Source organism: Volvox carteri (genome assembly GCF_000143455.1).
Source record: "Volvox carteri f. nagariensis unplaced genomic scaffold VOLCAscaffold_19, whole genome shotgun sequence".
NCBI classification, from domain to species: Eukaryota; Viridiplantae; Chlorophyta; class Chlorophyceae; order Chlamydomonadales; family Volvocaceae; genus Volvox; species Volvox carteri.
In genome coordinates this window covers 108231-131637 of record NW_003307562.1, presented here as the reverse complement: position 1 = coordinate 131637, position 23407 = coordinate 108231, and the positions used below count along the sequence as shown (strand labels likewise).

The following is a 23407-nucleotide window of genomic DNA, read 5'->3' as shown; positions in this document are numbered from 1 at the left end:
GGGTGGGGTGGGCTGAGGTGGGCTGGGGTGGAGTGGAGTGGGCTGGGCTGGGGTGGGGTGGAGTGGGGTGGGCTGGGGTGGGGTGGGCTGGGGTGGGGTGGGCTGGGGTGGGGTGGGGTGGGGTGGGCTGGGGTGGGGTGGGGTGGGGTGGACTGGGCTGGGCTGGGGTGGACTGGGCTGGGCTGGGGTGGGGTGGACTGGGCTGGGGTGGGGTGGACTGGGGTGGGGTGGTAGTGATCGTAGTGGCCAGCCGTGGGATGGGTTGGCGATTGGTGGTTGAATGCTGGGTTTGGGGGGTTTAGGTGAGGACGAGAATGGGGTTTGAGAACTTTGGGTTTGGGTTGCTGGCGGGGTGCTGAGCATGAAAAGAGAGTGTGTGTGTGTGTATAGCCTTGGAGTGTGTGTGTGTGTGTATAGCCTTGGAGTGTGTGTGTGTGTGTGTGTGTGTGTGTGTGTGTGTATAGCCTTGGGCATACAGCGATGCCGGTGCTACAGTGTACACATGACCTTGGGCACCTTTGGATGGTCATAACCTACTGAAAGGTACATACAAAGGTACACCGAAAGGCGGTCGTTGACGGTTATAGCGTTGGCGGTTGACAGTACAACTAACCAAACCGTTTTTGAAATCTGTTCATGTTCACGCAATACACACTACTGCAGGTGGGGTTCTACCAGGTGGCCAAGTTACTCATGAGCCCGTTCGTGGCGGCTGTGGAGGTGTTGTGGCTGAAGAAGCGCTTTCCCGTATCCGCCCTCGCTTGTATTGTGGTGGTGCTGACGGGCGTAGCCGTTGTAACGGTTAACGACGTAACGGTCAATGGTCCGGGCCTCGCCATGGCGGCGCTGTTTATCGTGACGGGAGGCAGTCAGCAAATCCTGTGTGGTCATTTGCAGACCGCATTGCAGCTCCAAAGTCATCAACTGATGTCGAATACGAGCTTCCTCCAGGTTTGTTGTTTGAGTGGTGGTGGTGGTGGTGGTGGTGGTGGTGGTGGTGATGGTGGTGGTAGAGGAAAGGTTGGGCAGGAGGTAAAAAGGCGGATGGATGGAATGACGGGGGAACGACGGGGGAATGGATTTCGGGGCTGCGCGTGTTTGCCTTTACGTGTTTTCCGTATTTTTTTTATGTGTTTTACGTGTTTTTATGTGGTTTACGTGTTGCAAATTCCCACGAAGGAAACATTAATTCCCCTTTCCTTCACTATGATGAACGACATAATTTAGATGCCTCTCCAACAACATTCCCAACCGCCCAACTGAAAACAACTAACTTCCCAACGGCCCCTAGGGTATGATCCTCATGATCGTGGGCCCCTTCGTGGACAAGCTGGCATGTAGCAAATGGATCCTGGAGTGGGAGGTGAGATGTACGGATGTACGAGCAGATAATGGGGGCCCTGCGTGCATGTAATCTGGGATAGATTCGGGACAAAACACACAACACACGGAAACACGGAACGTGTACGGCAAAATGGCCTTGGGGCTCGGGAAACACGGGACCAAATGACCTCGAGCTGTGAGCCCCCTGGGCATGAGCAGGAGACCGTGTCGAATTCGTTAGTTTGTTGGGGTGGTGGTTGGGTGGTGGTTGGGCGGCCCGACGTTTCTGTTGAAAAGTGACCAACACTCGCATATATAATACCCGTGAATGGTGAGAGCAGTAAATAGGACCCGGGGGGGGGGTTCCGCGGCGCTTTGCTGCGTTTAACAATATTAACACGCAGCTAGGGCATCCAAAACCCAAAACCCTAAAACCCTAAAACCCCGACACACACACAGGCACCCTGGAACTCTCCGAACACTTTCCCCTGACTGTCACACATAATAACCACTTAACCACCTCTCCCCCCTCCTTTCTCCCCTACCCCCCACGCCCTCGTGTCTCACACGGCATGTCGTACAAAACACACGCCTTGCGATGCCCGTATTGCCGTACAGGCCAGCGTGCCGGGCCTGGAAATGTTGGCGTTATCTTGTCTGTTGGCGGTTGCAGTTAACGGTTCCCAATTTTTGGTGCTGGGTCGTTTCACAGCTACCAGCTTCCAAGTTTTGGGTCACGCCAAGACGTTGCTGGTGCGTGCGCGCGTGGGTGGGTGTGCGTGCGTGGGTGAAAGTGTTTTGCCGAGGTCGGGGCAACCAAACTCAAAAGGTGAAATAAACAGCTGCCGACGTTAAGGGGAAAGGGGAAGCGGTGCTGAGTGGACGAGGGGGGAAAGGGGTGTGTGGAGGGTGGCTGTGGAAGCTAACCCGGCTGAGTGGGCAGTTGCCGGGTGAGATCCGAGGGGGCCAGCAGGCCCCGGCCGGCTGACTGGAATGGTCCTCCACACTCACCCAAATGAGGACAAATGAGGATATACATACCGACGTCGCAATTTTTTATTTCCGTCGGGGAAATTGAGGATTTAGGGTTTTGGGGGTTGTTCGCCCGTGAGGGTTGTGTGGAGCCCGTTGCAGCAAGTGACATGTGGGGGGGACTAAGATGTGGGTTCGTGGGGGGGGTTGCGCTCGGGTGTGTATATATAGGGTTTTAGGGCACGCACATATACATTCATGTATGTATATAGTTAAACAACTAACTTACAACCACCAAATGACCATCCGCAGGTTCTGTTAGGCGGTTGGTTGTTGTTTGACGAGCCAATCAACCCTAGGAAAGCCTTCGGTAAGGTGGTTGGCGGGGTTGGAAGGGGAGTTAGTAGGGGTGAAGACGAGGACAGGGAGCAGAGGGGTGCCACATTTTTATGGGTTGGTCAAGGCAAGCTGCCGTGTTCTGTGTTTTGCCGGTGTTGTTATCGTGCCAACGTGACAAGGGTGCTTTCCAAGGTCGTTGTGTGACGCCATTGCCTGTCACCGGGCTTCATCTCCTCCCCACCTCCTTAGCCACTAAAACCCTAAAACCCATCACCCCACAATGCACAACGCTGCCCTACCTGAGGCTACCTCCAAAACCCCGAAAACCCACCAAATTTTCTTTATAAAAAATTTCCAAAACCTCGAACCCAATCCCCTCCCAACCCCACCCAAAACACACACACGGTAACCGAGCAGGCATGGCACTGGCGTTCCTCGGGATGGTGGGGTATGGCTACTTCGCATCCCGGCCCGTGCAGTCGGGTGCAGCGGCCGCCGAAGCCGCATTGGAGCGCCTCCAAGTGGAGAAAGCGGCGCCAATTGCCACGACCGACGATGGTGCAGCTGCGGCGACGGCGGCGACGGCGACGGCGACGGCGACAGCGGCGGCGAGAAAAGCTGGACCGGGGACCACTTTTGGGCCGTTATCATCCTCGTCATCCTCATCCTCATTATTGCCGTTGTCGCATGTGGGAGGTACGAAGTACGGCAGGTCTGGTAATGGGGAGGAATTGAAGCGGCCACTGCTGGGGTCCCCAGAGACCGGGGGGGTGGAGGGAACGGGGGGTTTGTTCTCGGGCGGGGGGGTGAAGTTGGGGGATGAGGAGACGGGCTTGCCTGGGCGGTTACGGTAGGGCAGTAGCAGGAGTGCTGGCACTGGAGCTGTAGCGTTAGCTAAAATGGATACTGGCAGTAGCAGCGGCAAAAGTGGCGGGGGCTGTGGCAGCTAGCGCGGGGTCGGTAGGGGGTTGGGTTGGGGCTGGGCATCGTGCGCGCAGGATGTGCGTGTGTGTATGTGTGTATGTGTGTATGTGTGTATGTGTGTATGTGTGTATGTGTGTATGTGTGTATGTGTGTATGTGTGTATGTGTGTATGTGTGTGTATGTATGTGTGTATGTGTGTGTGTTTTAACGGTCTGCGCCGCGAGATGGAAATGGCTGTGGAAGATCCGTGTGGGTGTGTGCGCTTAATATAAGAGGTGTTAGGAGGGAGGGATGGGGTGGGGGCGAGTGCCGGGGGTTGTAGGCCGTCAACTGCCTGTAAATTCGTGAAATAGTGCGGAATTAAGTGACCGGGTTTGGGATTTGGGGACCCTTCTCAAGTCTTGGTGGATTTGTAGTAAATGTGTCAGGCCGGGTTGCATTAGTTAGTCGTTTTGGGGCGGGACGTTCGTTTTAACCTTTTTCGTTACAAGCTTTTATGAGGTTATACGGCCTAAACAAGCAAAAATGCTTATGGGCCCCCGAGCTGGACTTAGCTGGAAACAGAAATTGCGTAGACTGGGGTGAGGTGCAAGGAAACGGTTTCGCAGTGTGGGGCTAGGAAAGAATGGAATGGAATTTCGGGAGCGGTTGCTGGGCCCATCCTTGGTGACTTTGATGTCCTTTTTGAAAAGATGGTTCAGGCTTTCAAGCTGGTATGTGTGAGAGTTGTTGCGTAGAACTAAGTGGCTTAATCCTTCCTGCTGGCCAGAGGTGTTGTCGACAGTGGTGTGGTGTGGTCGTCACCATCGGTGCACGATCCGTTGGTCACGATGTTTTGTGAAGGGAGGTAGCAGCGATGTGTTTTACGGCGCAGTGAGTATTTCGAGGAACGGGACTGTTTTGATTGTTGTTTCCGAGCTCGCGAGCACGCGAACTGGTTCAACGTCGTTGAATGACGTACAGACGACCTTTCTGCTGCGAACCACCTGGCCTGCATTTGTTTATTGATTTTTTCGGTTTCGACCATATTCGTGACCCTCACCGAAGACGTGACTTAACGCATCCTTTGTGTGCTCTATTTCTGCCGGGCAATGCAAGTACTTCTTTGCCTTTCGATCTTGAATTAAGCCTCGCAAGTCGCTATGGAAATGTTATACTAGTATATTTGAATCAGAATGTGAATTCTTTGCCTAATACAGTCAGTCAGCGTACAATATGCGTGCCGTGAAGGCCGCGACCGGCAAGAAGAATGCGCGTGCAAAGTTATTTCGTATCAAGGTTATATCCATGGGCGATTCCGCATGCGGTAAATCCTGTCTCATAAAGCGGTGAGGAGGAGCAGTCCTGGCCGAATGGGCCGCGTCAGTCAGCATGTGCTCTCTGGTGGACCGCTCTGATAAAAAATAATCACACCCCCGCCACAGCTATTGTGAGGAGAAGTTCGTTTCCAAATACATACCTACGATCGGTGTTGATTACGGCGTCAAACCCAACAAATACAACGACTACGAGGTGGGCAAGGGGAGCAAGGGGACTGGGCTGAAAGTGATGCACCAGTGATGCACCAGCACAGACTACCCTTTCCCTCATAAAGGCGGACATCGAGGTCTAGGGAGATGTCATGCAACAGCGCCGACGGCCTCGGTCCGGCCTCCGGCCTCGGTCCGGCCTACCTCGGTCCGGCCTCCTACCCCCTAACGAAATTTGAGGCCCTTGGACAACACGCAGCTTACGAGCCCGTTCCTGATTTCGCTCCTGCTCGTAACATTGCCATGCGTCATGATGTCGTGGCTGATTCTTGCCATCGCCGCTCTGTCGTGGATGCCGCCGCCGCTGCAAGCTCAGGTTCGGGTCAATTTATGGGATCTGGCGGGCGGTGCCGACTACACGGAGGTGCGCAATGAGTTTTACAAGGAAGCACAAGGTTGTGTACTGGTGTACGATGTGACTAATCGGGCAAGTTTCGAGTCCTTGGAGATCTGGCTTGAGGAGAGCAAACGACACGGCGCTGAGAACATGGTGCGAGCAGGGGTAGAAGGAGGAGAAGGGATGGGGGGAAGGAGGAGGGGGAAAGACGAACCACACGCGATTTAAGCTGCTGCCAGAGCAAGATAGTAGCAACCGAAAGAACTGACCGAAAGGCGTCCGTGGCGAATGTGACGACTGTAACCTCGGGATGAAGAATTGGCGTAGAAGTTGGAAGTCCTACCTACCTAAGCCGCCAGAAAAATTATAGCCAAAACGTAAACTAGTAGGTGTAGAAAAAGGAGGAGGGGGGCAGGGCGACGGAAACGTGGGCCGAGCAACTCCTCTACCGAAGAATGCAAGGTTTTCAAAAGAGGTTTAAAAGAGGAAGGACGCAAGTGGACCTGGATGGGAACGAGAGTTGATGTAGGGCGGGCTGCGCTTAGGGACTGCGTGCGGCAACCTGCAAACTCTTAACTGTGCTCCAACCCCGCCTGCGCCAACTCCATTCCCGCCTGCGCGTTGCTACCTGTCGCCATCGGTTCCTACTCAAGCTAGCTACCTCCTGGCCGAGCGCTCCTTTCCCCCTTATCGTTCGCTCGTTCGTCCGCGTTTTCCAAAACCCGCCCTCTCTCCCACTTCCCCTGCTCCCAAGGTAATCTTCGTCGCGGCCGCTAAGACCGATTTGCCTGTTCGGAAGGTGTTTGAGAAGGAGGGTCGCGAGTGGGCGCAGTCCAAGGGCTTCCCTTTCTACGAGGTGCGAGGATGGAGAGGCCACGGGGCTGGAGGCGCGGGGTATCTGGACACTGGTTTCACTTTCTGGCCCCGTTGCGGCCCCCTCCCGCACACATCTCCTGTCCTGAATTCCAGCTGTTTGTTTTCTCCTTCCCGTAGACTGGTTGGCGCAAATGACACAAGTGGATGTCCTCAGTCTTATTCGAATACTTGCCGCACTCCTTTCTTCTTTTCCTCGTCTTGCTTCCGCTTCAAACCCAAAGCTCCTTTCGCTTCAAGGACCTTTTCCCGTTTCCAGTTATTCCTCTCTCCCCATCTTTTTCTGTGTCGCTTTCCTCGAGTGACTGACAGGTGTCCGCCAGCAGCGGTGCGGGCGTCAAGGCCCTGTTCACCAGCCTCTTCGCCCGCATCCTGGCCACCGTACCCGGCATACCGGAGGACCTCACTGCGTTGGCAGTGCAGCAAGCCAATATGGCGAGAGGGGAGGAGGCCACGTGATGCCACGACACAACTTGACTGACTCGGCGCACTGGGTGATGTGGAAATTCAACGCCACGTGGCCCCTGGCGTAAAATGACGTGTATATTCAGCATACGTGATGACATGGGGGGGGGGGAAAGAGAGAGAGAGAGAGAGAGAGAGAGAGAGAGAGAAAGAGAGAGGCATAAGATATGGCGGCACCACCAGCACAGCAGGAATATGAACTGGGGGGCTGCAGACGTGGCGCGCCCACGGCGCGAGGAAGAGGAGCCAGGTGGTGGCGGTGGCTGCAATTTGGGCTACGCCGGGAGGAACCTGCTGCAGGCCAGGCTTTGCCGTTATCGAAGTGCACGTGTGGATAAAGCTGTGGTGATATCGATACACAGCTAGAAAGAGCCCGTCAGTCCGCCAGCCGGGTGCGAGGCGAGTGGTGAGCGGCTGGTGCTATATCCTTGGCAGGTGACAAACGCAGCAAACAGCCTACGACGGTCAACCAAAGGGAGGGGCCCATGCGCTGGAGGTAATACGGCTGTGGCTCTTTTTTTCAATCTCTGGTTGATCCTAGATTAAGGTTCCAAGAGTGTGTCGCAATAGAGTGGGTCAACACGCAACGAACCTCGGACGTGCAAAGTATAAAATGTGGAGGCCGGTGGTTCCGGCATATATGTACATAATAGAGGCGACGGCACCGCCGTTCGCACGGACGGGCGCCGGAACCTTTACACCTTCCTTAATATGAAGCTTGAGCCGCTATTCCTGTATGTCATGTGGCTGGGTCGAACCGATAAGCAAGCAACGTGGCTCTTCCTCCCCAGTCCTAGTTGCTTCTCAGATAGATACCACCCAGCCTGGACTCAATCGCACTGCCATGCCCCATTCCGCACGAGGAAAAACTAATAGGCTACGCTGCTAGGGTTTGGACAAATGCTAGCCTTCATCCTTAAGACCGGGAAGCACTGCCAACCTGCGGCGTTCTGATGGATGGCCAAACACCGCATCTAACAGCCCTCTGACCACGGCGCACTCGCAACAATCCCGAAGGCCCAACAGTGCGCCATAATCCGGAGCAACGAGCACCACCGGAGACGTAGGGATTCCTCCTGATTGGGTAGCAGGGTCAGGCCTTGCAACTGGCCAGGCAACCTCCCTGTCCTGGGTACAGCCCGCCAAGGATAATGCGCTCTGCCTGTGCTTGGTGCGGCCCACCTTCGCCGCCCTTCCCATTGGAGCCCTTAGGTCCTCTCGCCCTGCAACACCGAGAACGAGATACCGGCAGCCCGGAGCCCCAAGAAGGCACAATGCCCCGTTGTTCCCCTTAGCAGTATCCAGACGTAAGCTGTCGTTATTGCTCCCTTCGCCAAACCGACCGCCCATAAAAAGCTGTGGCGTCATTGCACCCCGTAAATACCATAAACCCCGTGAAGTCCAGATAGGTATCGTCTCCGTACCAGTCAAACCTGTTTTCCTGACGGTACGGAACTCAAGGCGACAGGAAGGGCACTGGAAAATTTGTGCTACAACGAAATTGATGTCACTCAACTACCGGCCTGCCATGTCCAAATTCGTACAGGATTCTGTCTTACACGTCCCGTCAGCTAGCCAGCCGGCTCGTGTGAGTGGACGCGGCCGTCCGCCACAGCAGTGTCAACACCGCAGCCAGCCGCCGAACTGCAATGCAACCAACCAACCACTCAAGTAAACCAACCCTAACCCCATGGGCAACCCCAGCCCCGTTTTGAATATGCAGGCAACCCACCAACCCTACCGACTGGAGTGGTATAGCGGTTTCGGAGCGCCCTGATCTGCAGTATTGCTTCCCATCTGCCAGTTTTGTCAGGTCACGTCATCGCGCGGTAGGTCAGGCGGCCTTGGGACGCTTCGTGCCGTACCGCGACCGGGACTTTTTGCGGTCCTTGACCCCCGCGCAGTCGTATCGGCCGCGTACAACGCGCAGCCTGACGCCGGGAAGATCACGTGCGCGGCCGCCGCGCACCAGCACCATGCTGTGCTCTTGAAGGTTGTGGCCCTCACCTAGGACGGAAAAGCGAACCGCGGCGGAGCGGGGCCGGGGTAACAGGGTGAGGCGGGATGAGGTAAACGACCGCACAAGTCGAAGAGTCAGCAGGTAAGGGTAAGGGAGGGCACAGAGGTAATCTCAATATATCAGGAATAAGAGAGAGAGAGAGAGAGAGAGAGAGAGAGAGAGAGAGGGGAGAGAGAGAGAGAGTTAAGCTGAAGCCTTGCCGGGTAGGTGTCTTGCGACCGACGGCAGAGGAGGCAAACATCGCCCCCTTCCGCCAGAAAGTGTCATGCCGGGTCACGAAGACGCATGGGGGGCCTATTGAATCACGTCGGGAAACGAGAAGAAACAACGAGGATGTAGGCCGACGCGCCATACCGCGTAGGGCTAAGGACTCGGGAAACGCAGACTTGAAAGGCTTGCACCTACCTGGAATGTAGGCCAGTGCCTTAAACCCATTCGTGAGCTGTACCTTGCAAACCTTGCGGTTTGCAGAGTTCGGCTTCTTAGGTGTCATCGTGTAAACTCGGAGGCAGATGCCCTTTTTAAAAGGGCTGCCGTCCAGCTGCCGCAGTTTACATTTGCGCTTGGGAGGGCCCTTGCGGGCGCCGCGCAGCAGTTGTCCAATCGTCGCCATGGAAGCCGTCTGCTGGAAGCTCGGCCAGGCTAACCGTTGCCATGCTAATCCCGCATCGGTACTCCTTCCCAAGCAGCGCCAACTGTGGTCGCTCAGAACTCCCGATAGAGCAGCCGGGCTATGGTTAGTCGCCCGCGACAAACGATAGGTCCGACATATTGTACTGGTCCCTAAGCATCGTAGCCATGCGTGCGAACTGGCAAGCGTGTGCGCCGCTTGCTGAGGAAGCTGATTAAGTATCGAGCTCCAAGACGTTCCCGCTTGTGATCCAACAAAAGGCGCAAAACTTATGCAGCAACCTGCTTGGCTGCTGGACGATAAGGATCTCGTAGAGGATGCTAGCAAAGAAGTAATCGACTTGGCATAACGTTGAGCCATTTTTAGCAGAACTCGTCCATTGCGCTCAAGTAGTTGAGGTTAGCACCTTCCGCTAGTGACCGCCATAATTTTATTTCACTAATGCGTTGTGGTGAGCCACCACTGGTGACCTTGCTTCGGGGTACGACGTCGGCAACCGAAGTACCGAACTTTCGTTTCTAGGGTCCTGAATCCCTGATCTCTTCGGAACCTAAGTGGCTTGCGAATCCGCACCCGACTGCAGCCAGGACATTGACGTCGTGGATAGTAGCCTTTGGGGAATACTGTGCCCTGCAACCGTGGCAATCTGTGACAAAGGGGCTTCAAAGGCTGAGACTAAGAAGCACTACCCAGGTCTCTATATGGATCATCATTTAAAAATGGGCATCATTAAATGGGCATCATTAAAACATGTTCACAAGCGAGCCGCATCTTTTGCATGGAAATATGCTTAGTTCTCATCGTACGTGCCCTACGAGGCGCTTATAGAAGCGGGCAGATAAACTCTCATCTAGACCCCCTTCCTTTCGCCCGCACCTTGCCGCACTCTTCACCGGTCGTGCTGTCAACAGGAGTATATAGGCCAGGGGACAAGGGGCATCGAAGATGGTCTGGCATCTCCTAAAAACACACATGTAGTCCTACTAGCTTTTACATAATGGTTGCAAGTGAAACTTGAAGCCCTCTTCCTCCTGACGTTCTGCAGGTAACAAAACGTCGGGAGCAAATCGTTGTATTCCGCGCAAAACTGTATGCAATGGACGACTTGACATGAGCAAATTACAGCATATATAATACATAGCTGGATTGCCGCGGGATGTAAGACGCGAACAGGTGCCGTATGGACAGTACGGGCGCTTAGATGGCCTTTAAACCTATGAGAGCGTTTTCTTCCCAATAAGAAATAACCTTACAACCTTACAAATTCTCAGCATATAGTTTTAGGTAGATAACCATAAGTTGCGTCTTTAATTGGGCCAATACTACATACGACGAGCCAGATAAACATGGCAGACCCAGTGTACCCGTCGACAATGCGCTACCGAGATCGTTTAAGCATGGCGAACGAAGATGTCCACAAGTACAACAGGTCTGCCAGAGCCATGAGCCATGGTCTCTGGATTAGCCGCACGCTTCCTTATCTGCTTCATGTGGATTGCATAGGCTTTATTTGACGCCACATGAGTCGGACGTTTGGACGCGCCTGACTTCTGATGCGGGTCTCCGCCAGAGTTCAGCACGTTCCATCCCTCCGTTCCAGGTGCGTCCCTTCCGATAATACGCGAGGGCGCAGGCAAACCGTACTGTTAAGACGTCTCGTGAATCGGACATTTAGCGAACTGAGGGAGTCGTTGTGGTTTAGTTCCACGAAACCCTGTGCATGGTCGGTATGCCAAGTTAACCCTGATCGGTACCCAGCTAATGGAGACAATGTCACCCTTACGGACCTTTGACACAGGAGGGTCAAGCGCAAGTAAACTACAGCTTTAAGAACAGCGGGTGAGTATTGTTCAATTGATGAGTCCCTCCCTAGGAGTCACTGCCAAAATTTTAACCATATGCCGCAGCAAGCAATGCTCTTAATTCGCTAGAGGATTCCCCTCCCCAGCATTGTTCGGTCGTACGCAACGACTCCTTTCCTGACACACGTGTGGGTCGAAAACTGGGACCGGTTACATACACGTTATCTGTGTTGCTTGCAGGTTTGACAGCAACACCTGCCCAGCACAGTACACACATAACTCCTTCAAGCAGGGCTTGTACCAGCACGGCACGCCTATTGAGCAGCAACACAAAATAACTGCCGGACGATTTAAAAGGGCGTATCCTCTGGATTTCATGTGCCAAATTCGGCCAGAGACTGAGACAACCAACCAGGCAAGTTGTGCAGCTGTTAAGACATTTTTCGAACGGTATGATTTACATGTAAAGGCAACATGGACCTCACCACCCGCATAACCATTTCGATGGCTCCTTAAAGATAACACTGCACTCCATCCACCCTGCAAAGATCCACTTAATTTAGGCCTAAGCCCACTGCGAGGCGGTCATAATAAAATTCAAGTACAGGAACCCCACCGCAACTTCAATCTCCTGAAACAGGATCACGACGCAAAGATTGATGTTGTCTTCCCTTGCTGTTCCTGCCGACAGGCCATGCGGATGCTCGGCACATATTCATCAGACATATCGCACGCTGAGCGCATCGGCCTCTTCATCCCACAAGGCTGCCCCGGCGGCAAGCCCTCCTACCACCCAGACGTCACCACAAGCGGCTATGGGCTCGCACCTACGCTGCCACGAAGGGGCCTGAGTCAGACGCTCACAGATGGCCGCCATTTGAAGTAGACCTGTAAGGCGATAAGCAAATCTCCAAGGCGAGGGGGGGCTTGGACGGAAAGGGTGTTAGTAGACTAGGGTGATGCCGGCTTGCAACTATGTCGACTACGTGCCACAATGTGCTTATCAAGACTGCATACAGGATTCATATCATGAGACCAACCATCAGTTGACCGATTTGCCTGGAAGACGCATCCACTGTAGTGTAGCAGTTCTGCAGATGTAAAGGGTGTTGATATGTTACTCTTTTGGATTCAGGCGACCGGCAGGGGTACTAGGAATTTTCCTGATATTGGATTGGCAAAGGAACGGCGCGCGGAGGAGTTCCCATATGGAATTTGGGCAGGGCCGATAGGAACACGTGGAGGACAGTCGTTAACAGGTAGTTATTACACACTTCTCTCGCCCAGTTTCGCGGCTATGCCCCTTGCTTAGCTACGACCATTCCCGGCGCGCAAGGTTTCCGCAAGCTGTTGTTTCAAGGTAGCAGGCGATAGCTGTAGGACTTCAGTTAGTAAGGCGGTTATGTTGCGATTTCGTTCCCGTTGTACAGATGCACTGCTGCTAGTACCTGCGCACTCGTGTTACCCATAACCGATGCGTCCTTTATGTAGAGCGATCTTCCGTGCCATGGAGCATTAACCTCACTGTTCACATGCGTTTTAAAAATTCAACGTATGTGACAGGTGACCACGCTCAAATGTTATACGTCTCTCTAGGAATTTAAACACGCGTTTTTACGTAAAGAACATTGAACGCTGCAAAAGCACCTGTAATGTAGCCCCTCACCTGCTTCGCGCGCATATCCTCCCATATTCGCCGTCGCCTACGTGCCTCAGCTTTTCCTGAGCCCCAGCCCCGACCATGCCATCCAGCTGTGTTCTAGACCCAAGGAAGCTACACGACGCTAGTCACTCGCTTGTTGTCTTTACCTTAAAATCCGTGCTCTATTCCCAATGGCCAGGTTGTCGACTTCACGTGTAGCAAACACACATTCCAGTAGTACCGCCCTGCTTCATGCTTCATACATACCCACCGTGTTTTGTAGTTGAATAGAAGCACTGATGCGTTCGTGTTACATCTTTGAAAGAGCTCTGCCGCTTGGCGACTTTCAAGGCTTTATCTACAAAATTCGAAGCCACTTCCCCAGTTCCAGCTACCAGCCTTGACTGTCCATAAAAGCACCAAACCACTACACGCATATTCCACTTTACTTCCCGAGCCACTAGGTTTCAGGCTGCGCGATGCTCACGCAAAAACGCGGCCCAGGCTGGGTCACGTCCGCTAACATGCGGGCTACACAATAAGTGATGCACAAATCAAGCCATCCAATATAATTTCTGTTATGGCAAAGCTGAAGGTTTCAAGAGGGGTCAGCCTTGCTAAGCCGTTTTCCTTAACGAAAAAGCAAACAGCTTAAAAGTCGTTTCTTACACGGACACGTTCAAACGGAGGGGTAAGGTATGAACGCAAATAATGGCTTGGCCGCAGCAGAGAGCGCGAGCTGCATCAGCTCATGGAAACCTCTTCCGCACTACATCACTCCCTTGTCGCACTCATAATCTTTCGCGTGTTCTTAACCGCGCCTTCTGCAAAGCCAAAGGCATGCTTTTAGCCAAGCCAGTACCTCGCATTCCGCAACACAATAACTTTCGCGCCTGATGAGCTGCACGCCGTGTGCTTCTTGGCTGGCTTAAGTAACCTCTTGCTCATCCCGTCAAATCTGAAATTAGTCCCGAGGTCATGTCCCCCTCGTTCGCATACACTGGCTTTCCCTCAAAAGGTGCGCTACGAGCGGCAATCGCTGTGGCACCCTCCTGCATTGCCCCTTCGGTCGTAGCTGAAGCTTGCGACTACCAAACCATGCGCCGCTTCATGTTCCCGTTGCTTTGCTTCAACGGCTGCTGCGGTGTTGTCCGCAACCGCTGGGTCTTTGCTCCACCGTCGAACCACAACCATATTTTAGGTTGTCCTGACCTGGCCTCCACAGAATGCCAGCTATTCTGCGCTACAATAACTCTCACCTACGCGCCCGTGTTGTACTGGTACGAGTATTGTGGGAGCTGGCCCTGCGCATGACTAGGCTGGACGGTCGTTTGCTGGCCCTGGCCTTGCTCGGTCTTCACTGGCTGCTGAACCGTCTGCTGACCCGCCTGAGTGGCCGCGCCCTGCGCTGTCGCACCTGGCGTCGCCTCAACTTGCCCTGGCTTCTGCTGGGTTTGCTGCGCCTGAGCATACATGTACGGATACGCGTATGGGTTGTACGACTGGTGTACGGCTTGTTGCTGCTGCGTTGCAAACTGGCCCCTCATGTAAGCCTGCATTTGCTCCTGAGTCATCGTGTAGCCCCCGGGAACACCCACCATGCCCGGGTACAGTGAAGTTGACGCCATGGTCTGGCCATACGCACCATACGCCGCCGTCGCCGCCGTCACCGCTGCGGCCTGCTGCGCCTGGGCCGGCGCCTGGGCTTGCTGCTGCGGAACAGCCTGTTGCTGCTGTTGCGGTTGTGCGGCTTGCTGAGCACCGTACACACCATAGGTCACAGGCGCCGTAGCTGTGGCTGCGGGCGCGGCTGCAGACGTCGCTTGTGCCTGTGGGTTGGCCGCAGCTGGAGCACCTGTGGCACCGCCGACGGCGGTCTGTGAATCGTGCTGCGGGTGCTGCGCCGTATGCTGAGAGTAGGCTGTGATGGACGACGACAGCTGGTTCAGGGTCCCGGCGTCAAAGACGGCGCCGTTAGTGCTGTACACCACCTGCAGCGAGCCGAACACACGAACACCGCCATCCGCATTCCTCAAAAGTGCACTACGGCAACATCAGATTACGGCATCAGTTGTATACATGGCCCATTCAATCACAGTTGGTCGTGTTCACTCGTTCAGTGGCCTAACACTCGAGGTGTTTCCCTATCGCACGTGCAAACGAACTCCTCGCGGCCACTAACCAACCAAACCAATAAGCCCCAATGGATATCGTCAACCTTACCTGTCCTGTCGGCGCGCTTGCGGTTGCGGCCGCCACCGGCTGTGCTACGGAAACCGTCTGCGCCTGCGTCGTCGCAGCCTGTGCCGGAATCGTGACCTGCTGCACCGCCGGCTGCGCTGCCTGCTGCTGCGCCTGCACCGCCTGGGCCGCCGGCATCTGTCCAGTCTGCGCCGCAGACATATTGTACAGCACCACCTGCGCCGGCTTGTAAGTGCCATCGGGCTGCAGCATCAGGACCACGGGACCAACCTGCTGCTGCGCGCCTGTCTGCACTGCCGCGGCCGTCTGTGCTGCCTGCGGTTGAGGCTGCGCCGGTGCCGGTTGCGGCTGCACATACGTCTGCGCCGCCGGCTGGTACACTGGCTGTGCTGGTGCGGGCTGCGGCTGCGGTGGACCACCTGCGCAAACAACACGAGCAGGAAACACTCATTTCAGTGTATGATACCATGGACGGCAGGTGGGGGCCCACACAGCGGGTACGGAACGTATCAACAAGTGACATAATGCGAAAGAATCATACGGCAAGACAGAGGGTGTGCAGACAAACCTGTACAGCTGTAACTACAGTTTCGCAACATAACATGCAGCTGATTACTCCACAAACACTAACAACGTTGGCTAGGCCGCACCGTGCACACCGTGTTCACTCACCGCTGCCGCCAGGGCCCATGCGCGGGTCGCCCACGGGGCCACTCCCGTAAGGCTCAGGACCACCATTAGGGCCCCGGTACGGTCCCTCGGCGCCGCCGCCAAAGCCAGGGCCCCGAGGTCCACCAGGACCCATGTCGGGCCCTGTCGCCCCGTACCGGCCGCCAGCTCCGGGCGGCGGACTGCCCCGCATCGGGCCGTAAGGACCCCCAGCACCTCGAGGACCGGGAGCACGGGCACCATCCATACGACCCATGGGACCGTATGGGCCATCGTTAGGTGGGTACTCGTAGCCATCGTCGTACCATTCGGGCGCGGGAGGGCCGCGACCGCGTGGGTCGGGTCCTGGGGGACCGTACCTGTCCTCAGGTCCAGGGGGCCCGTACCGTCCACCGGGACCGGCGGGACCCGGTGGTGGCATCATGCTGCGCGGCGGCGGCATCATAGGTGCGGCGAAACCCCCCTTGACCTTGGCAGGATCAAAGCGATCAATGATGCCCTTGACCTGCCGTGGCAATGCATGCAATAATTTACGGGGGAGGTTTAGCGTACTATAGGCCCATATAATAGCCAACCGGGCATCACCGGCAGCTGGATCTATGAGGCTGCAAAGTACTCCTGCAACTAAACCTTCTTGGAGTTAAGCCACCTCTGGCAACCCGCATCCCAACCCCGGGAAGTCATCCGCTCACCTCCGCGTATGCCGTTTTGACTTGCTCAATGCTGCCGTGAATCATCACCAATTGCATGCGCTCTCCTGGCTGCAGATCTGCGAGTGAACGCAAGGACACATACCACTCCTACGTTTCTAATCGAGACCTCGTCGGAACCCCCTCGTGGCTCGTGGGTCTGAAAGCAAATCATGACTCAAATCGCAGCGATAGAGTAGAAGGTCAGTGAAGATAGCAGCGCTTGAGGAACTGTACCCAAAGCAAACCAGGCCCCGCAAGGTTGATAATGCCCCGCAAGGAACCGCCGATAATTATCAACATCTCGGCAACGATTGGTACATATGCATATACAGATGCCATCTACACGACGCCCGTAACTCAGCAAACATCCCTTTTAACACACATACAAACACAGCCTCGCACCTCGTTACCCCTTTTGCACTCACCTTCTACACGAACGTGGGCTCCGGACTTCTGTCGGATGACCTTAATCGTGGCGCCGGCCTTGCCCAACACGCTGCCGACCATTTCGGGGTAAATCTCAACCGTGGTTTCCACAGTGGGCTTGATATCCACCTTATGCTCTGGGTCAAACTCGGTCAAAATGCGTCTGATGGAGGCAACCGCATTGGAAATCTGCACGCACCAAATGCAGGTAACTGAATCGGGGCCGGATATTATAAGGCCTCATACGAATAAGGCACCGGGATAGAGGTAACAGAAAGCTCCATCAAACGCCCGACCAAACGCCCGACCAAGTTGCGGAAAGCACAGGACCCGTAACTTGTATAGTGAATTTGGTTTCATTCCCAGCCATCAGAAAATCAATGGATGGGAGACTATCAAAATCATGGCATCAATAGAAACCGGGATGCAGCGCTTATGGTCACGGACGCGATGATGGCCTGCTTTAGCCATGGGGCGCACCTGCTTCTCCGTGCCGGTTAACTCAACGGTCTGCGTCTGTTCCGGCCCGCGGACCTCTGACACGTGCACCTTGCAGCGAGACTCGCGGCGAACCTGCAATGTGCCATGGAATGGGGGGGATCCAGATTTGTGATGCTGCTAAGCAAGCGCGGCTCGCGTACTGTGCAAATGTATCGACGCGGCGTGCATGCCAGAATGCCATTCCGTAGCGACCCATCAGAGAACCCTGGGAAGGGATCACCAATTCCCCCATTTTCCCCCTACCCAATGCAACTTGGACCCGCGAGGCATCTAGCGATACTCAACAGACGATGCTGGACAATAGACGATATCCAGCATAAATACCTACAAGAGATACGTTGCTGCCGCCGGTACCGATCAGCACGCCTGCGAGACGCTTACTTAGCACCACCTCCTGCAGCATGATTGGCTCATCTGGAAGCGGGCCCACCGCTGCTGGAGGGGCTGGCCCTCCTGGGCCTGGTGGGAGCATGCCGCGTGGGGGAGGGCCTGTGCAGCAAGGTGAGGAGAATGCAACTTTCAAAAGTGCTGACGCCGACCGGGAAAGAAATGAGCCAGGAATCGGCATGAAGACTCCTAGCCCTCTGAGCCTTTTACGCATGATGGCAAGGCCAACCATTTACGATACTTCCGTGAGATGTCCTTCAAAAAACAGGAGACGGCGTTGATTCCATCAAGCCAGCAGTACTTGCTTCTAACTTAGCGCTTCAATGACATTTTTTTGTGTCCAGCCTGATTGGCGTACCATGCATCATGTCGGGCTCAAATGGACCGCGAGGGGGGGCCGGGCCGCCGAAGCCTGGGCCGTGCCCATAACGAGGAGGTCTGCATGAACAAGGAAAGCATTATGGGTCCTCTAGTAATAAATGTTACAGTTTTCCAGTTTGAAAGCAACAGCCCTTCAAAAGCGCTAAAAGATCGTTTACCCTCTGCCCCGGCCGCCACGTCCGCCTCCAGGAGGCCCGAAGTCTGGGTTGTCGGCCTTGCGTTTCATGGGCTGCTTTCGTAAGAAGGAGACCTCTTTGCAGAGCGCGTTAGTCTGAACCCAACACGATCCTGTCGTGAACTTGCGACTACTAGAACAGCCGCTTTCGGGCAGCCGTTACAGAGTAATGTGGTGCAGAGTACAAGATATATGCAAGGTTCCGTGGCTGCTAACAACGCAGGCCTTCCAAGTGGACTTTTCCCTGTAGCGCAGACTACCGTAGGCCTGAAGCTGAACTGCCTTGTTTCAATACAACTGTGCTCAGGTTTCTGGCCAAGTTGTTGCCACCCAATGTAATCACCTACTCACTATAGCGTAGACAGGGTATTGGCATATTGACTCCTCACAACTCGTACATACAGGATCACGTCTGACGCTTAATTCTCCTCTAAGGCAAAGTTCTTGATAATCCATGGGCATAATAAATCACTTTGCATATATTTTGTGAAGGAAATCGAAAATGGCAGCAAAAAGCATTAAATGTTCGGTCCTTGACTGGGCGCCCTGCAGCAATAACCCTATCCTCCGCTGCCACCGGCTACATTACCAGCGAGGCACTCTATCCTCAACCTTCATTCTGCTTCCCTTTTGCTTGCGATTAATCACTATCTCCATCCTGAGCACACCTTGACCGCCACTCGGCGCCGCGTCCCACAAACCCCGCGCATCGCTGCACCGTGGGAAGGGGCTTTCGCTACAAGTCCCAACCTGCCACCCTCTCACCGCCCCAGCCTGCCGCCCGGCCCCGTGCGATTAAGCCTATTTCCTGCCCGTTTCTTAGGCGCCATGGCTGTCATGTCATCATGCCTTTCTTGGCCCTGCATCGCCGCGACATCCACTGCTGCTGCGGACAGTAGCATTCACAGCTGCTGAAGCTAGGTCGGCAGTTGTGCTGACTTCAATCTGACCGTTATACGGCATCGTGTTATGCATCTTACCCAACTTAACCACGTCCCCAGCTCCTCCCAACCCCTAACCCGGGGCCCCTGGTTCGTTGGGCCCTTTACAAGCCTCCTGGTTCACAGAGTTTGCTGATGTCGTACTGACGACAGGAGACGAGGAGAAAGCTGCAGTAGCATGAATGGAACCATGCCACGGTCCTTCACACACCATCGCGTTCTAGTTACGGTACACACCCCCAGGGTCGCAGACAGGGTTGCCAACATGGTGGTTCGTACGCGGCAGGGTTCCCCCGAGGGGTGCCAACGCGATGGTCTTGCCATAGCCGTTGTCGGCACCCCCGCCTGGGGACAGGTTTTTCACCGTGGTATTTTTTGGTGACCAAGTGGTTACTGTGGGGGGTTTCCTTGATAACCACCTTACAAGAATTTTTTCCCCAGCAAGTGTGCTGAACACAAGCCCACTAAAACCATGCATCCGAAAACCCAATTTCATTTCCTTACAACCGTGTTTGGGCTCACTTTCAAGTATTAAGTCATTGCTAGTCCATAGAGTATTGAAGAAATTATATTGAACAAGCCGTCTGAACAAAGCTTTCATTACCTTTGACTCTTATGTACGGCAACGTGTTCCCGAGCCGAGCTCAGTGAAGCATCACTGCTCCCATCCAAGCGTCAAAACAAATTTTAGGTGGTCACTACTACCGGGGCTGTGTGGCCCAATTTCCTGGCGACCACCTGGTCACTGCCAGGTGACTCTAAACATTTCCTAGTGACCACCTCCTGGAAGGGAATTATTTTCTCAGTAACCACTTGGTCACTAGTAACCACTTTTAAAAACACTGCCTGAGGGGACCCTGGCGCTGCGGGCTGCTGAGTCCTTACCTGGGAAGCCCCGGTGACCCGACATCTGCGGGCGAGGCGCGTATAAACGTCTTGGCCAACCTTTCTCAGTGACATCGATCGCGGGTTCGGGGCTCAGCACCAGCATGCACCGCAGCCACCGGGTTACCACCACAGCAGCCTGCACAAGCAGGCACAAACCTACCCCCGCTGCCATAGCAGCAGCGCCAGCAGCGCCAGCAGCGCCAGCAGCGCCAGCAGCGCCAGCAGCGCCAGCAGCTGCCCCAATGCAATATCGCTGCATCAACTGCTGGGCGTATGTCCATGTGTGCGGCAACTCAGCAGCGGGCCTGCACGTCGCAGACATCATCCGCGAATGCACGAGGACAAGCCGCAGACGTAGCAGCAGGCCCCATCGCGGCCAACCCCCCAGCTGCAGCCAGGCCTCCGGGCACGATGCCGCCCCCTTGCCTCCTGTGCGGATCCGAAACCACAGGTGTACATGGTCCCCAGAACTGCCGGAGATTCCACATGGATGCCAAACCCTCTCTGCCATAGGTCACCATGACCTTCAGGCTCACCCAGCACGGCAACGCGTTGCTGACTACTTAGGAACTTGCCGCTGTGGCGCCCTCCACTCCTTGTGGGCCGGTCTGCACCCCGGATATCTTATTCGGTCTTGTCGTGCGGAGTGGGCCATTTAAGGAGTCTTTGAAGCGTCGTGAAGGCGAGGGAGTTTGCCAACCCTGGTTCATAACGTACTTAGGGTGCATTGCATGCCCACAGCCTGGATGAAGTGGGAGCCTGATGAGCTGGCAGCTGTACGTAAACGCTGCTTCACAGAAGCTTCATAGCACTCGTGCCCTCCTGCAACAGCGCATGTTTCCACACCGAACGCACAAGTACAACGATTCGCCGAGTTATCTAGCGGTCAATCTAACTGCATGCTGCGGATCGAGTCAACGCGAGGCGAGTTGGCCCGGGTGAATACGTAGCTGCGGGGAGGACAGGCAGCCGCGGAGGGCCACGGCGGCATCTGCAAATCGGCAACCTATCAGGGAAAAAAACAAACCAGTTCCTCTTTTACATCAGTCGCTATCACAATCATGTTGACACCACATCCTTTGCCAGTGCGACACTATTGAGGGATAGCGCTTGCTCTCTGCGGTACAGGCCTGATGAGGCAAGCGGGCAGACGGTTTCGCATAGATTACGGCTTGTTTTCCTGTCCTTGGATAAGGTAACTCTCCTTGTTTTAAATCTGTCCCTGGAAAAAGGGAAGTTCGGAAGCGCGTGAAACAAGGTTGCCAACGATAAAGTGCGGGTAGCTGGCGAGGACGCAGCACGAGTGGGGCCCAACTTATCCGTTAATGGAATGATGATCCTCTGGGTTGCAGCGTAACGAAGGTATATCCCATCATCCAATCCACCTCATTCTTGCCCATTTGGGCGCAGTTCTCCATCCGGACCGACTTTCGACAAGGGTTTCTCCTCTGTTTCCGTAGGGTTCCGTTGGCCGACAGATCCAGGGATTGCAAGGGATACCTGTGCGGACACACCGTCATTGGAGCCAGACGCACGCATCTAGAAGCTTCTGGGACATGGACCCACCCTAATCGATCAACGCTCAGCTCCTGTGAACGCTGCGACCGGCGTAAATAATTCACCAAATCACTCAACCAGCAGGCTCAGCTTTGTTTGTCGTACTGCCATGGAAGCCATTGGAGTGGGGGGATGGTTGAATGACTTGCTTGGTATACGGCTCGTTCGTTCGATTAGGGCGGCATGGCGCTCGAAACACGGCACAACCCGGAGGACACTTTCGCAGCTTAGTACCTTCACAGTCAAAGGGCGTCAGCGCGCATTTCATGGAAGAACAACAGGGAAATAGTAGGTATTACTTACCGCGAGCCCCAGGCCCCAAGGGAATACCCCTGGGTAAGGCCATCGGACCACAACAGACTGTCGTGCACTGCACTGAGCGATACATGTCCGAAGGGATTTACGTTTTCGTGGTGGATTCTCGCCCTTAGTCCGGTGCATACATACATACATACATTCCGCCTTTGGTATAGCTCTACAACCGACAGTTAGGTTACGGGACTGCATTGGCAACTAACAACGTTCCACGCCGAAACCTGCTGCTCCGCGCCAAACTTGCAAATCTGGCAGCAACTTTATGGTGGTTTGGTGTGGACTCCAGTTTGTGCCCGGGCAACACCTTTTATTACCATTGGAGGGGGGAAAGAGCGGAAATTAGCGGGATCTCATCCCCACGCGGAGAGACTTGGGACTCCACGGGCTTATGGGACTAGACTAGATAGGCACCATGAATCTGCAGTTGTAAATGTTACCGAAAGTGGATGGAAAAGCTACTGGTAAGGTGCTAACCGCTGGTAACATTGTCGTCAAGCGCTTGGGCGCGAACCTTCGTCAAGCGCTTGGGCGCGAACCTTCGTCAAGCGCTTGGGCGCCAACCTTCGTCAAGAGCCATTTTTGCCACAGTTTAGCTATCTATTGCTACTTATTTCGTCCGAGAAGTGGCCTCTTTTTGCAGATTAGACTGCGTCAGCCACCACCACTGATTATCCATTGGGTAGTAGTGGTAGGGACGCTTGGGTATTGGAAGGCAGTCATGCATGGGTTGTACGACACATGCGTGCAAGTTCTGGATGCACACGTCGACAAGAAGGAAAGCGTACGTGCGTATGCAAGTAAAACCGAATGTGCTTGTGTTCATGTGTATGTGACCTAGGCATGCGCGCGGCCAAGCTTGTTGCCCGGCAAATGTAACATCTATGGCATCGATCCTTTCGACATTGCCACGCGTCGGTGCACTTTATATAAGCGGCGCCCGGGGCGAAACATGCCGACGGTTCGATCGAGCGTACCGAAGCTCCGGCGTATACGCTTCGGTTCGGCAACGATGGTCAGCATCGGTGTCCTGTTCTTTTTGCAGGAAGGTTTTTTTTGTTGAAATGTTTGTATTCGTGCCTTTTGGGGACGGCCCATTCCAAAGCGCAGCGCAAAGGCTCGCGCAAGATATCAGGAAACCCTTTTCGGGTTATTATTGACACCGGCTCGACTGTAGCATCTGGAGTCAACTCCCAAGCTTGAAATACTGAAGATATTGCTGCCAAGTCCCTGCTCCCTCAGGTTTTCTAGTTCCCCGAGCACTTGCACCCTATCACAGCGCGGGCTGTCCCCTATGGCGGAGTAGCATCAAGCCCTGGCCCTGTCCAGCCTTTGTTTCATGCCTTGGCAAGTCTCATAAGGTACTTCTATTTACGCCGAAGCCTATTTCCGGCCTGTCGAGTCCTGTCGCTTGGTAAA

At 54.7% G+C, this 23407-nt stretch overlaps 6 protein-coding genes across 6 annotated transcripts in view; 3 read left to right on the top strand and 3 right to left on the bottom strand.

Annotated features, from left to right (window-relative positions):
• Window positions 1-2838, top strand: part of VOLCADRAFT_90933 (uncharacterized protein) — a gene marked incomplete at both ends in the record, with an annotated part of 3892 nt that extends 1054 nt beyond the window's left edge. Inside the window, 4 exons of the mRNA XM_002950558.1 lie at window positions 664-951; window positions 1292-1363; window positions 1942-2076; window positions 2608-2838. Of these exons, the coding sequence (XP_002950604.1) occupies window positions 664-951; window positions 1292-1363; window positions 1942-2076; window positions 2608-2838 (726 nt within the window). The remainder of the gene's footprint in view (window positions 1-663; window positions 952-1291; window positions 1364-1941; window positions 2077-2607) is intronic.
• Window positions 2839-3088: 250 nt separating this feature from the next.
• On the bottom strand, window positions 3089-3380 carry VOLCADRAFT_117594 (uncharacterized protein; the record flags this gene model as incomplete). The annotated part of the gene is made up of 1 exon (XM_002950450.1): window positions 3089-3380. A coding segment is annotated over one exon (291 nt), but the record flags the coding sequence as incomplete, so codon positions are not given.
• Window positions 3381-4773: 1393 nt separating this feature from the next.
• On the top strand, window positions 4774-7481 carry VOLCADRAFT_104739 (uncharacterized protein; the record flags this gene model as incomplete). The annotated part of the gene is made up of 5 exons (XM_002950557.1): window positions 4774-4886; window positions 4983-5070; window positions 5404-5577; window positions 6179-6280; window positions 6610-7481. 5 exons carry the CDS (start codon window positions 4774-4776, stop codon window positions 6754-6756), a joined length of 624 nt encoding a protein of 207 aa, XP_002950603.1. The 3' UTR covers window positions 6757-7481.
• Window positions 7482-8596: 1115 nt separating this feature from the next.
• Window positions 8597-9826, bottom strand: mrpS12 (mitochondrial ribosomal protein S12; the record flags this gene model as incomplete). Its single annotated transcript, XM_002950449.1, has 2 exons — window positions 9188-9826; window positions 8597-8769 (listed from the first exon to the last, which is right to left on the bottom strand). The coding sequence occupies exons 1-2, from the start codon at window positions 9771-9773 to the stop codon at window positions 8597-8599; spliced, it is 759 nt and encodes a 252-aa protein (XP_002950495.1). The 5' UTR covers window positions 9774-9826.
• An 840-nt stretch (window positions 9827-10666) lies between these two features.
• VOLCADRAFT_104737 (uncharacterized protein) lies at window positions 10667-12831 on the top strand. The gene is made up of 5 exons (XM_002950556.1): window positions 10667-10842; window positions 10917-11013; window positions 11212-11252; window positions 11456-11630; window positions 11907-12831. The coding sequence occupies exons 1-5, from the start codon at window positions 10760-10762 to the stop codon at window positions 12099-12101; spliced, it is 591 nt and encodes a 196-aa protein (XP_002950602.1). The 5' UTR covers window positions 10667-10759; the 3' UTR covers window positions 12102-12831.
• Window positions 12832-13622: 791 nt separating this feature from the next.
• VOLCADRAFT_104736 (uncharacterized protein) lies at window positions 13623-22125 on the bottom strand (the record flags this gene model as incomplete). The annotated part of the gene is made up of 12 exons (XM_002950448.1): window positions 13623-14848; window positions 15081-15478; window positions 15732-16233; window positions 16421-16497; window positions 16846-17035; window positions 17327-17419; window positions 17676-17806; window positions 18093-18172; window positions 19056-19176; window positions 20117-20255; window positions 21505-21619; window positions 21980-22125. 12 exons carry the CDS (start codon window positions 22123-22125, stop codon window positions 14117-14119), a joined length of 2724 nt encoding a protein of 907 aa, XP_002950494.1. The 3' UTR covers window positions 13623-14116.
• Window positions 22126-23407: the final 1282 nt, after the last annotated feature.